At 46.1% G+C, this 13,857-nt stretch overlaps 1 protein-coding gene across 3 annotated transcripts in view; it reads left to right on the top strand.

Moving 5' to 3' along the window:
- The first annotated feature begins 1,174 nt into the window (after positions 1-1,174).
- The window catches only part of ATOSA (atos homolog A), a 66,492-nt gene continuing 53,809 nt past the window's right edge, over positions 1,175-13,857 (top strand). For 2 of the 3 annotated variants that reach the window (XM_056572337.1, XM_056572336.1), the window contains exon 1: positions 3,911-4,049. In XM_056572337.1, the coding sequence (XP_056428312.1) occupies positions 3,911-4,049 (139 nt within the window). Of the gene's footprint in view, positions 1,492-3,910; positions 4,050-13,857 lie in introns of those variants that run through there. The other variant, XM_056572339.1, reaches the window with a different exon arrangement.

Raw genomic sequence — 13,857 nt, 5'->3', positions numbered from 1 at the left:
ACGGTCTGGTTACCACGGCAACGCGGCTCCTGGCAGAGCCTCAAGAGGCAGAGGAAGTGACGCCAGGGGATTGGCTGTTTTCGTGACACGTGACCCGTCGGGCCGCAGTATAGACAGTGTTGTGACAGTCGGGGAGAGAGTCAGTGAGGAGGGTAGCGGGGTCAGCGAGGTGACAGGAGGCCTGGTGCTGTGGGTATAGGACGGACGTTCTCCCGGTGACTCGTTGATGAGTGCTATCTCCAGACTGCTCCCTGACTTGCCATGTCCCGGTGGGGCGCTCATGGTCCGGGCAGTCGCACTTCGCAGTGAGGCCAGGGGGAGAGGCGGACGGGAGGGTGCCCCACAGTACCGGACAGCAGAGATGGTGCAGCAGGCCGAGCCTCGGGAGGGCACCGGGCAGAGCCAGGGGTACATGTAGCGGGACGGGAGCTGACCTGTCACGGGGGAGAGGGAGGATGGCCGCGGGATTAGCTCGGGTGGGGGAAGCTGGGCCAGGTCACTGACACCGAGTGGGAGCGACATTACTCAAGTCACCAGAGGGGGGAGTCACTACCGAGCCCTGACCGAGGAGGAGAACAGCGACCTCTCCAGGCGCCGGTGTGCAGTTGCGACTCCTATTGATAAACTGGAGCGACAATGTGTCAGCTGTGACCTGGCGAGGGGGAGGGGGAAGCAATCAGCTGTGTACATGGCAGGGTCCGCCTTGTAGGCACTAACCAGACGTGGATTGCCTGGTGGTGACCCTGTCGGGTGAGTCACCCGATCATCACACTGCAGCCCACGGTGGGTTCCTCTAGTGTGATGCCGGAGAAAGCGAAGGGTAGATAGGACGGGACATCCAGTGTGGGCACTGTCAGGGACGGACAGGTGTGGGGTCAGACAGGTGCCAGGACGGGGCATCCAGTGTAGGGTCAGACAGGTGCCAGGACGGGGCATCCAGTGTGGGGTCAGACAGGTGCCAGGACGGGGCATCCAGTGTAGGGTCAGACAGGTGCCAGGACGGGGCATCCAGTGTAGGGTCAGACAGGTGCCAGGACGGGGCATCCAGGGTAAGGACAGACAGGTGCCAGGACGGGGCATCGAGGGTAAGGACAGACAGGTGCCAGGACGGGGCATCCAGTGTAGGGTCAGACAGGTGCCAGGACGGGGCATCCAGTGTAGGGTCAGACAGGTGCCAGGACGGGGCATCCAGTGTAGGGTCAGACAGGTGCCAGGACGGGGCATCCAGTGTAGGGTCAGACAGGTGCCAGGACGGGGCATCCAGTGTAGGGTCAGACAGGTGCCAGGACGGGGCATCGAGGGTAAGGACAGACAGGTGCCAGGACGGGGCATCGAGGGTAAGGACAGACAGGTGCCAGGTCTTCACCACTGATGCCCGCTCCGGGTGTGCGGCTTTGCCTAACACAGAGTGCCCCCCACTAGTGTGGAGGACCCCAGAGCCGCCAATGAAAACCTCCTGTGACACAGCCGAGAGGATGAAGCCAGACAGAGGTAAGCACCAGTGCTGTGTGTGCCCCCTTGTCTGCCAGGTTCACTATGGTGGTGCATGTCTACACCCGTAAGAAGTAGGTCCCTGGCATCGGCTGGAGGTGATGGGCCCTGGATGTGGGTCTGTCTGTTCCCTGGGCCCCAGAATCCAGCCTTCCCTTTGTCTCCACTCTTGTATGCATCACAGCTCCTTCCCTGTATACAGTGCAGGTTTATGGCACCATTGTATTCCCAGATTACCTCATTCTATAGGTGTAATAGGAGGAATGGCCCCCTGGGATCTTGTACAGGTTCACCTCTGGCCTTGTACTATTCCTCTTTATCAGAAACCTATTGTTACATATTTACCATTTCTGTGTTGTTACATTGTATCTGTTGTATGTATCCAGCTTTGTTTGGATATTACCAGACTGTTTGGCTTTACTGTTGCAGAGTGTTATTGTCTTTAGTAATAATTGTCTATACTATGGTTTCCCAATCTGTGGTCCCTTGCAAAACTACAACTTCCATTGTCTGCCCTGGCATGATGGGAGTTGTTTAGTTACAGGTAGGTGACACTTATCTATAGCCATATTCCCACCTCCAGCTGTAGGCACACATTGTAATGTTTAGCATAGCCCCTTATCAGCCCAGGATCACCAGCAGAACAGAGGGTGTCAAGTTACTTGTGATGGAGAGGACAGACAGCGAAGAGTTAAGCCAATGAATAGCTGAGCTGGCAGGTTGTGTAGTATTCTGAGGAGCAGCTGATCTGTACAAAAGCAAGCTTGTCTTGGGTCGAATGTAGATCACGTTACACCAGTTAAAAGTTGTGTATCTCAGTCTCCCACTCCATAAATAACCGGGCTGCCTATGTTTACATGGAGGCCTCGTGTGACTACGAAACTGAAGTGGTAAACAATGGAAAGGTTTTCTTCAGTCTTTGTTTTGTGGCTCTCTCCAAGCTTAAATATGACGTGGTCCCAGCCGGACCCTTTTGTCTGCTGATGCATTCCTTTACATTGTGAATTAAGACTTGAGTTACCGCTAGATTAAAATAGAATTGTGGCCTGATGTGAATAGTTATGCGCCATTCTTCTTATTGTGATTTTTATTTATTTTCTTCTTGAGGCGGTGTCATCCAACAATAACAAGTTGTGGTATTTGTATGGCTTTGAATGCAGCCTTTTGGAGGTGCGCTGGTGTGGCGGCCCAGCGTTTCCTCTGGACTGATTTAGAACAGCTTATAAATAGCGAAGGTGTATAAATATTCAGGGTAATATGACCAGAACATGTCAACTTCACCTAGTGATTATGGCCTATATTAGGCAGTGGCTGGGGAGGCTTTTATCCTGTAGTCTGGCCTTGGTGCATTCACTTTTAGATCAGTGTTTTCCAAACAGTGTGCCTCCAGCTGTTACAAAACTACAACTCTCAGCATTCCCGGACAGCCTTTGGCTGTCCGGGAATGCTAAGAGTTGTAGTTTTGCAACAGCTGGAGACACACTGTTTGAAAAAACACTGTTGTAGATGATGTGAGCATTTCATGGAAGAAAATTATCCAGTTTATAAAAGAACATCCAGATATGAGTGCTGGGGAAATTACACTTCCAGGACAGTATGTGTGTGTATATATGTGTATGTATGTGTATATGTGTATATAATAACATTTTTTAGTTATTTATAATATTTTTTTTTTAATAAATAACAATAACTATACAGTGGTCCCTCAACATATGATATTAATTGGTTCCAGGAGAACCATCATATGTTGAAACCATCATATGTCGAGTACGTATGTCTATGTAAAAATGGTAATTGGTTCTGGGGCCTTGGAACCATTGTATGTTGAATACATATCTCTATGGGAAACTGCTAATTGGTTCTGGGATGACCATTGTATGGGGAGTGTTTAACAAACCAGGGTGCCTCCAGCTGTTGCACAACTACAACTCCCAGCATGCATGTACAGCCATTGACTGTCTGGGCATGCTGGGAGTTATAGTTTTGCAACAGCTGGAGGCACACTGATAGGGAAACAATGATGTATGGGGTGTATAGTGTGTATATGTATTGTATGTGATGTGTGACATCGCATACAGTACTGTACAGTTCTTTAAATACCTTCAGGGGGGACAGAATGTCCTCCATTACGATCCTGCCGACTACAGCTCTATAGGAAAGGAAGGGGAGCAGCTCATTGGATGCCTGCAGCAAGATGAAATTTTTTTTTTTTTTTTTTCTCTAGATCTATGTCTAATGTATGTTTTGGCTTGAGTCTGAATATGAGAAACCAAAAATCTGTTCCCTTTGTACCTACCAGGTTGACGCTTGCTTTGGGTCATCACACTTTGGGTCATTTTATTTTGTCCTGTATCTTCATATTAAGATTTTTCCGTGGTTAATAAGATTTGACAGGGCATGTACTGTGGATTTACCACCAATGTATTCAGCCTTTGGCAGTTATTTCCTCCACCGCCTGCCAGGTGGCTCATGCCAGTGCTGGTCAGTTGTCATGGCAGGTATAGGACTAAGCTGCGACCTAGTGGAGGAACTTAGGCAATCTCAATGGGGGCATTCAGGTAAAGTAAAGCCAACCAACATAATATCAATTGAACTGTTCCACTAGCTGAGGTTTTTGGGGTCTCCGAACTCTTCCCCTAACATAATGTGGGAGAGAGAAGGGTCCAGCAGTTGGATTTCAACATGGCCGATCCTTTTTTCTTTTTTGTGCCCTAAGGAGAGATAAGCCACCACCAGATATTTCTTGCAATAGTTAAACTCCCCTGTCCTTCATAAAAACACATTGTGGGAGATATATCAAAACCTGTCGAGAGGGAAAGTTGACCAGTTGCCCATAGCAACCAATCAGCTCGCTTCTTCCATTTTTGAAAAGGCCTCTGAAGAATGAAAGAAGGGATCTGATTGGTTGCTATAGGCAACTGGTCAACTTTTCCACTGGACAGATTTTGATAAATCTCCCCCATTATATTGGCCTTTCCCTATGGATCCACTTCTGGCTTTGCTTCAAATGAGCAGTGTGTAAACCACCCTGAGGATAGGTTTCCACACTTTTTTTTCTGGCATACTGCCACTGCAGTTTTTGAGTCAAAGTCAGGAGCGGATCCATCAGGAAGGAGAAGTAGAAGTCCTTCCTTTATATTTCCTATTCCTTTTTAAAACACTTCTGGCTTTGGCTCAATAACTGTAGTGGTCGTATTACAGAAAACACCAGAAAAAGGCAACTTTTCCTTTGCACAGGTTTGTGATAAATCTCCCCCAATGTGTCCTGTATCACAGCCTACCCAGACTACAGAATTCTTGGAGGTGTGCTGATTCCCTTCTAAGGGTGCGTTCACACGCTCTTTTTGTTTTTGCGGGTTTTCCGCTGCGTATTTGAAAGGGGTGGGCATTTCTCGGCTGTCCATAGCAGATTTTCCGCTGCAGAATTTACGCTGTGGAAAATCAGCCACAGCCCCTACTGACTTCAATGGGGCTTGCGACGGATTTTCCGCAGCATAAATTCCTCCATGGAAAATCTGCTGCGGGTAGCCAAGAAGACCCCGCCCCCTGTCAAATACTCAGTGAAAAACCTGCAAAAACATAGAGCGTGTGAACGCACCCTTAGTTTCTTCAGTATTCCCCAGCTATCAGATTCCATTCCAGTCCATATAGACTCCCCACCTCTCTGTCATGCTGGTGCATACTGCTGATACCAGCCGCTCTCCACCGATGATGGACACTAGGAGGGGAAAGGGCTTCCTGTTTGTTTGCAAGATGCCAGCAAAACAATATGATGCTTCAGTTTTCTGAAAATCTCTCAGGCATATTTATAGGGGATAATTTTGGATATGTATTTACCTTTTATGGTTTTTGGGGTTTCAAAAAGTGGATAGACCTGTCACCTACTTTATGGCTAATGAAAACCAATTCCTGACATATGCCCATAGGTCCATGATTCCCAGGCTTTCATTGCTTTTTTTACAGTGTTGACAGCTAACATTTTACTTACATTTCTAAACCTTTTGCTTACTATATAAAAGGGTTAAAGGAGTACTGCAGTGCAACATAACTTATCCCCTATCCAAAGGATAGGGGATAAGTTATAGATCGCGGTGGGTCCGAGCGCTGGGGCCAACCCGGTATCTCCTGGACGGGGCCGTGGCAGTCTGCAGGAAGTGCAGTTTCGTCCCAGCAGATGTATCTCTATGTGTACATGGAGGGGGCGTGTTGGCTGGCCGCATCATGCGTGGACGGAACGCCCCCTTTCCACCATACTGCCACGGCCCCGTACAGGAGATCCCGGGGGGCCCCAACGCTCGGACCCCCCGCGATCTATAACTTCGGATAGGGGATAAGGTATATTGCACTACAGTTGTCCTTTATACAGGAGGCCTGCCGCCTTATGAACTATTCTAAGGATGATATATGGCTGGGCAAAAACTGCCTCATCTACAACAGGGAGTACATGTGTGTCCGGGACTGCTACAGACTGGTCCACAGCTTGCTTAGAGACTATTCCATCTTGGACAGTACGGATGTCGATGAAGAAGAGGACTAAAGCCCCTCTGCTCACCCTGTACGTTTGCCTAGTAGTTTGGCCCTGTGATCCGCCCCTTGCTACCCCCATAGATAACAGGCCCCTCCCCGTTCAGCAGGTGAGCGCGCATCATACCCTGTGGGTCCCAGTTGCTGTAGGCAACCAGGACCCACGGCTAATGCCTGTTCGCGACCACCGCGGTGAAATTGTGGCGTCCCAAACAGCTTGCAGGGCGTGAAGGGGGATCCCTACCTGCCTCCTCGGTGTCCGATCGCCGAATGACTGCTCCGTGCCTAAGATCCAGGCAGGAGCAGTCAAGCGACGATAACACTGATCAATGCCATGCTATTGCATGACAGTGATCAGTGTAGGAAATCAGTGTGTGCAATGTTGTAGTCCCCTAAATAAAGTGTTAATGTGATTTAACCCTTCCCTAAAAAGTTTGAATAACCCCCCTTTTCCCATTTAAAAAAAAACTATGTAAATAAACATTTGTGGTATTGCCGCGTGCGTAAATGTCCGAATTCTAAAAATAAATTGTTAGTTAAACCACCCTGTCAATGGCGTACACGTAAAAAAATTCCAAAATAGCGTATTTTTGGTCACTTTATACCATAAAAAATGAAGTGATCAAAAAGTCCAATCAAAACAAAAATGGTACTAATAAAAACTTCAGATCACGGCGCAAAAACTTGGCCCACATACTGCCCTTTATACGGAAAAATATAAAAGTTATAGGGGTCAGAACAGGATATTTTTCACTGTATTAATTTTGGTGCATGTAGTTCAATTTTTATTTTTTATTTTTTTTTGTAGTTAAATAAAATCAAACCTATATAAATTTGGTATCCTTGGACCGTATGGACCTACGGAATAAATATAGGGTGCAATTTTTACCGAAAACTGCACTGTGTAGAAACGGAAGCTAAAAATGACAAAATTGCTTTATTTTATTTTTTATTTTTTTATTTTGCCTCACAAATAATTTTTTTTTTTTAATGGTTTCGCGCGAGATTTTGTGTTTGAAATTATTAATGGTATTTCAACGTAAAACTGTTGGTGCAAAGAACAAGCCCTCATATGGATTTTTAGAAGGTGAGGAGGAAAAAATAAAAGTGCAAAAATGAAAAATCGCCAAAGAGGGAAGGGGTTAAGGTGAAGAGGTTTGCACCCCCCCTTCATTTGGAAGTGGAGCCCTCTTATAAAGGATCTTTATCTGGCTTTCTCCTTGTGTGCGCTGCTTCATTACAGCCACCCAATGGCCTGGGCTCTCCTCTGAGCTGATCCCTCCTCCTCCTGCTTCATTACAGCCACCCAATGGCCTGGGCTCTCCTCTGAGCTGATCCCTCCTCCTCCTCCTACTTCATTACAGCCACCCAATGGCCTGGGCTCTCCTCTGAGCTGATCCCTCCTCCTCCTGCTTCATTACAGCCACCCAATGGCCTGGGCTCTCCTCTGAGCTGATCCCTCCTCCTCCTCCTACTTCATTACAGCCACCCAATGGCCTGGGCTCTCCTCTGAGCTGATCCCTCCTCCTCCTGCTTCATTACAGCCACCCAATGGCCTGGGCTCTCCTCTGAGCTGATCCCTCCTCCTCCTGCTTCATTACAGCCACCCAATGGCCTGGGCTCTCCTCTGAGCTGATCCCTCCTCCTCCTACTTCATTACAGCCACCCAATGGCCTGGGCTCTCCTCTGAGCTGATCCCTCCTCCTCCTGCTTCATTACAGCCACCCAATGGCCTGGGCTCTCCTCTGAGCTGATCCCTCCTCCTCCTGCTTCATTACAGCCACCCAATGGCCTGGGCTCTCCTCTGAGCTGATCCCTCCTCCTCCTGCTTCATTACAGCCACCCAATGGCCTGGGCTCTCCTCTGAGCTGATCCCTCCTCCTCCTCCTACTTCATTACAGCCACCCAATGGCCTGGGCTCTCCTCTGAGCTGATCCCTCCTCCTCCTGCTTCATTACAGCCACCCAATGGCCTGGGCTCTCCTCTGAGCTGATCCCTCCTCCTCCTCCTGCTTCATTACAGCCACCCAATGGCCTGGGCTCTCCTCTGAGCTGATCCCCCCTCCTCCTCCTCCTACTTGGAGATAATTCTCATCTGTGTTTTCTTTCCATCAGCCTGCATATTTAACATAGATATGCTGAAAATAGCACAGACCTTGTGTTCTAATCTCAAGGATTCTTGCTAAGATGTGTGTAGGTTTTCAGGTTTTAGTCAGTGTTGGTAATGCGGTCCTCTGGTAACTTAACCTGCTGTTCACATTGACACACATGACTGTTGCATAACAGAAAGCTTTATGACGGCTTCATGTAAGTTTGTTCATTGTTCTCTGGCTCCTGTGCTAGCAGATCATTTGTTACTATGTGACGTAGATAACTGAATGAACAGCAGCAGCCAGTAGGTCACGGAGTTTGACCGATGTTACAATTTGATTTTGTGCTTGGAAGGATCTGTACAAAAAGATAAAAACATTCTGCATAAGTCATTCTGTCCAAGTGTACTAAAGGTTTCATGTGAGAGCTGGCAGTGGATGAGCAGGACAGGAGGCTTCTGAAGGCTTTTGAGCAGGCACTAGGTTTACCTAGTGCAGTCTTTCCCAACCAGGGTGCCTCCAGCTGTTGCAAAACTACAACTCCCAGCATGCCCAGACAGCCAAAGGCCAAAGAACTGCGTGGTAAAGTGTCATGTGGTTTACCACAAATTGCAACAGGTTTAGTGGCAAGGACTGATGAAGTACACAGTAAGCCAGGCAAAGATTCTTGTGCATAGGCAGTTTTTATTTTATTTTATTTTTTATTCATAAAACCTTTTGCACTCTGTGCTGGTGCAGTGAATGCTTAACACAAACCCCCCCCCCCCCCCCCCCATATATTCCTAGCAGTGCTAGGCGATATGCCGGTTCATACCAAATACCGCTGTGTGTGTGTGTGTGTGTGTGTGTGTGTGTGTCTGTGTGTGTGTGTGTGTGTTTTTTTTTTTTTTTTTCTTTACGAAATAAATTTTTCAAATACCACAATATCGTTTCCATAGCAACCAACTCCAATGCTTGATGGCGTAGAGAAACGTCCGGTCGCACAGCGTCTCTGGAAAGTGTAGTCCGAGCCACACTGAACTGACTGTGGAGCTGGGAGGGGACTACAACTCCCGGGGGGCATGTGACTTCCGAGCGGGCGCAGGAAACTCAAGCAGAACTGCGGAGACATGGAGGAGAGTTACCGGGTGACCTGACCGAGGCCCCGGGTACTTATCCTGCATAAATTAGTTCAGCTTTCAGGTGCTCCGGTGGGCTGGAAAAGGTGGATACAGTCCTAGGAGACTCTTTCCTAGGACTGTATCCACCTTTTCCAGCCCACGGGAGCACCTGAAAGCTGAACTAATTTATGCAGGATAAGTCATCAACTGCCGAGCCGAGAAGTTCGTGACGAATCAAATTTACTGTAAGTTCCCTCATCTCTACTAGTAACCCTGAAACATAGTGCACATCAAGGTTGTGGATTTGCCTGTAAATAGTCAGTGGCCTGGTTTGCATCTTTGGCACTATGCCATTAGGCTTCTGTATAGGACTTGAAGAATAACAAATGTAGTCAATAGAAAAAAACTATCTAAAAAATATTTTGAGAAAAATTTTAATTAAATTCTGTTGAATTATAGCTTTTTACAAGTAAAAAAAATTACTGTAGAAAAGTTTGTGGCAAAATTCCTCACATTATATTTATATATTGGTTGCCGGTTTACTACAACAAACTGACTTAAAGCGTACCCGTCAGATCACTCAAAAAAACCAAACTGTTATATGTTGCTCAGTATCTCATCCTGATCATGTACATGTACTTTTTATGTGTCTATGACCTACATTTCTCTCAGAATTAGCTTTATTTCTGAAATACCTTAATTTTGTCCACCAGAAGCAGGGGGGTGGGTGCTCACTGTGATAACCACTCCCCCTCCTCCTCACTCTCCACAGTCCAGTGCTTCCCAACCAGGGTGCCTCCAGCTGTTGCAAAACTACATCTCCCAGCATGCCCACACATCATTTGGCTGGGCAGGCATGCTGGAAGTTTTAGTTTTGCAACAGCTGGAGAAATATGATTGTAGTCCCCCTTTATTACACACACACACACACACACACACACACACACACACACACACACACACACACACAGGCTTCATATATTCTTACACACACACACACACACACACACACACACACACACACTGGCTTCATATATTCTTACACATACACATTAGATAGACACACTGATAAACACACATTCACATATATCCACACACACACATACATGCAAGGACACTTACTTTTTCATCTGCAATGCAATGCGTTTCTGCCTCTCTCACACAGCAGACATCAGTGAGAGCCCGGCAGCAGTCTTCCTGCCCCTCCCCCCTCTTCACACGAGTCTGCAGTGTGTACAGCCCCTCCAGGACGAAGCAGTGTACAGAGAAGGACTGAATGCATTCCAGAAGGCAGGGGATTAGTTGTTTGACTGGCTTTTCAGTGTGAAATGCTGATAATTTTCTAATGAAATCATTTGCAAAACATATTGGTTTTGCATGCTTTACAACATATCAAAAGTTTTTATATCTGATAGTGCCCATTTAATAGTCACAGTGGTGGAGCAGGCGTCAAATGATACCAGTGAAAGCTAAAAGCCATCCTGGGAAGGAGAAAAACCACTTTACACAGCTCTGTCATCGGGGCAAGACATTTATGGATCTTAGATTTCAGCATTACATTAAAATACACTTGTGTTTTTATTGTGCAAAAGTAATATAACAAACCTTCTATACATTTGAAAGGAAATAAGCTGCCACCAGTCTTGTTTGGCTGATATTTATCTCCTGTGTTCGGTCTTTGTTTAATAACCTTCACAAGCATAAGTTATCTCCCTGAAAAGGCAAATGTTCAAGGCTGAACGCTCTAGCCATGGCTTATATTTCTTAGAATCTGTAGAAGTTACTAACATTATCACAAAGATTGTTCTATTGTCATAAATGTTAATGAATAATAGCTGAACAATATAAACATTTTGGAAGTGTTTTAAGTAAAACTGACAGACGTTCACCCATACTTAAAGGGGTATTTCGCCCCTAGACATCTTATCCCCTATCCAAAGGATAGGGGATAAGATGTCTGATCGCAGGGGTCCCGCTGCTGGGACCCCCGCGATCTCTGTGCAGCACCCGGCATTTGTTAAGAACCCTAAGTGTGGGTGGCCGGGGTCGTGACGTCACGGCCATGCCCCCCTCGTGGGGGCATGGCAGTGATGTCACGACCCTCGCCACTTGCTTCAAGGGTTCAGAACAAAATATTCCTAATGCTGGGGCAGCGGAGTACCCCTTTTAACCCAATATACAGCATTATAGTGCGGGTTAAAATGAAAATTTGAATTAAAGGGGTATTCCGGGAATTTTTTTTATTTGACTATGCTACAGGGGCTGTAAAGTTAGTGTAGTTCATAATATAGTGTCTGTACCTGTGTGTGGCGGTTTTCTCACAATTCTTATGTGATTTTTCACCCCAATATTTATTTTTAACAGCATACAAAATAACTGCTGTCTCGGATTTTTCCAGCTTACAATGTGGTCGAGACCTGAGTCACTAGTCAGCTGATGACAGGGAGCCTGTCTGCTTCAATGGGTGGAGGGATCAATCTGCAACTAATGCAACAGCAAGAGGCACCCTGTATTGAAGACCACAGGTCTGCAGCTCATTTATGTTTCAATGGGTGGGGTGGCTGATGTGTGGGAAGGAGGAAAATGGAATCATGGGATTTGTAGGCAAACAAGAAAACTGAAAACAGGAAATACAAGTTCACAGAAAGCTAGCCACAGTGTAATGGTAATATCACAGCATAGCCATTTAGCCCAAGACGAGTGCAGATCCTTCCTAAGCATGTCCAATACTGTCTGCCAGGTATGTACTAAAATCACCTTATGCTTGATAACCCCTTTAAATGAGGTATCTCTTCAAATTAAAATGAGGTATCCCTTCAATGCCGGCCAATAATGGGTCTTTCTCCGGGACCAGAACTTTTATCTGGTTTACCCGCATCATGACCTTGTGTATTGTGTTTAGTGCAGGTGAACCAGCTGTCAGTTTTGCTTTAAGGCTTGCCATATACATGTACATATGAGATGGCTGAACATGCATTCCGATGACAGCAATCTCCCCCATACACTATTGGCATGGCCAGCGATGGATATGTCCTAAAGGAGGAGAAAGGGGAAGCCGCATCCAGACTCGGGTCTCACCAACTTTATTCTAATGTGAAATCCACAGCAGATTAAAGCACATCTGACCTAACCCTCTGTACTGTAGGCCCAGAACCACATTCTCCTCTGTGAACCCAGCCTTTTACAGGATATAGGCTTCCTCGGTTGTATTGTTTTTGGAGTACAGTTGCTCAAAGTTCCTAGTGAATCGTGCATGAGGATGGTGAGAACCCATAGGCATTAGAGATGAGCGAACTTACAGTAATTTCGATTTGTCACGAACTTCTCGGCTCGGCAGTTGATGACTTATCCTGCATAAATGAGTTCAGCTTTCAGGAAAGAGTCTCCTAGGACTGTATCCACCTTTTCCAGCCCACCGAAGCACCTGAAAGCTGAACTAATTTATGCAGGATAAGTCATCAACTGCTGAGCCGAGAAGTTCGTGACGAATCGAATTTACTGTAAGTTCGCTCATCTCTAATAGGCATCTCTGCGCATGCTGTACATCAGGGACGTATTACTTTCCTCATAAAAACAGCTATGGATTTGTCCGTAATTTTGTGTAACTTACTACAGCAGAGACCCCTGTCTGCACAGTAAAATGGTACAGCCCACAGATTAGTCCGTGTCCTGTCGGAATATGACATCAGATGTATGTGACCCTCCATACCTTCTCAACACACATCATGTAACCCTTAGCATTCACTTAGCAACAGAGTTACATCCATAGGAATAATATTATGGCAACAACTACTTGTGTACTGCATGTAGTTATGTGTATAACGCTTCTGTCTGTCTCTAGGTGACATTGTTAATAAAGTTATCTGTTACAAACAAATCACACAGAGGAGAGATGGAGAGAAGCTGCTCCTTCACAATTCCTGACAAACATGGCGGCGAAATGGTTCAGCCTGAGCTAATACTTTAAAGGGGTATTCCAGGAAAAACTTTTATTTTTTATTTTTTTTATCAACTGGCTCCAGAAAGTTAAATAGATTTGTGAATGACTTCTATTAAATGTTTTTAATCCTTTCAATAATTATCAGCTGCTGAAGATGAGTTGTTCTTTTCTGTCTGGCAACAGTGCTCTCTGCTGACATCTCTGCTTGTCTCGGGAACTGCACAGAGTAGAATAGGTTTGCTATGGGGATTTGCTTCTAAACTGGGCGATTCCCGAGACACATGTCATCAGAGAGCACTTAGACAGAAAAGAACAACTCAACTGCAGCAGCTCATAAGTACTGAAAGGATTAAGATTTTTTTTAATAAAAGTAATTTACAAATCTGTTTAACTTTCTGGAGTCAGTTGATGGATAAAAAAAAAAAAAGTTTTTTCCTGGATAACCCCTTAAAGTTTTGCTCCTCAGTATACTGCTTATTCACCTATTCCAGGGTGCCTCCAGCTGTTGCAAAACTACAACTCCCAGCATGCCCGGACAGCCTTTGGCACCCTGGTTACAAAACACTGACCTATGTTATACCGGACAGTGTTATGGAATACCTGGTCACATGATCATATGTTTAGTCCCTTTTTGTTAGCTCACAAAATTCAGTACCGATTTGTTGGCCATATTTTCTTGAGATAGTGGCCTATGGCACTGGTGTGTGAGCAGA

Source organism: Hyla sarda, chromosome 4, assembly GCF_029499605.1.
Source record: "Hyla sarda isolate aHylSar1 chromosome 4, aHylSar1.hap1, whole genome shotgun sequence".
NCBI lineage: Eukaryota > Metazoa > Chordata > Amphibia > Anura > Hylidae > Hyla > Hyla sarda.
The sequence above is the reverse complement of the archived record's forward strand: the minus strand, read 5'-3'. Positions and strand labels throughout refer to the sequence as shown.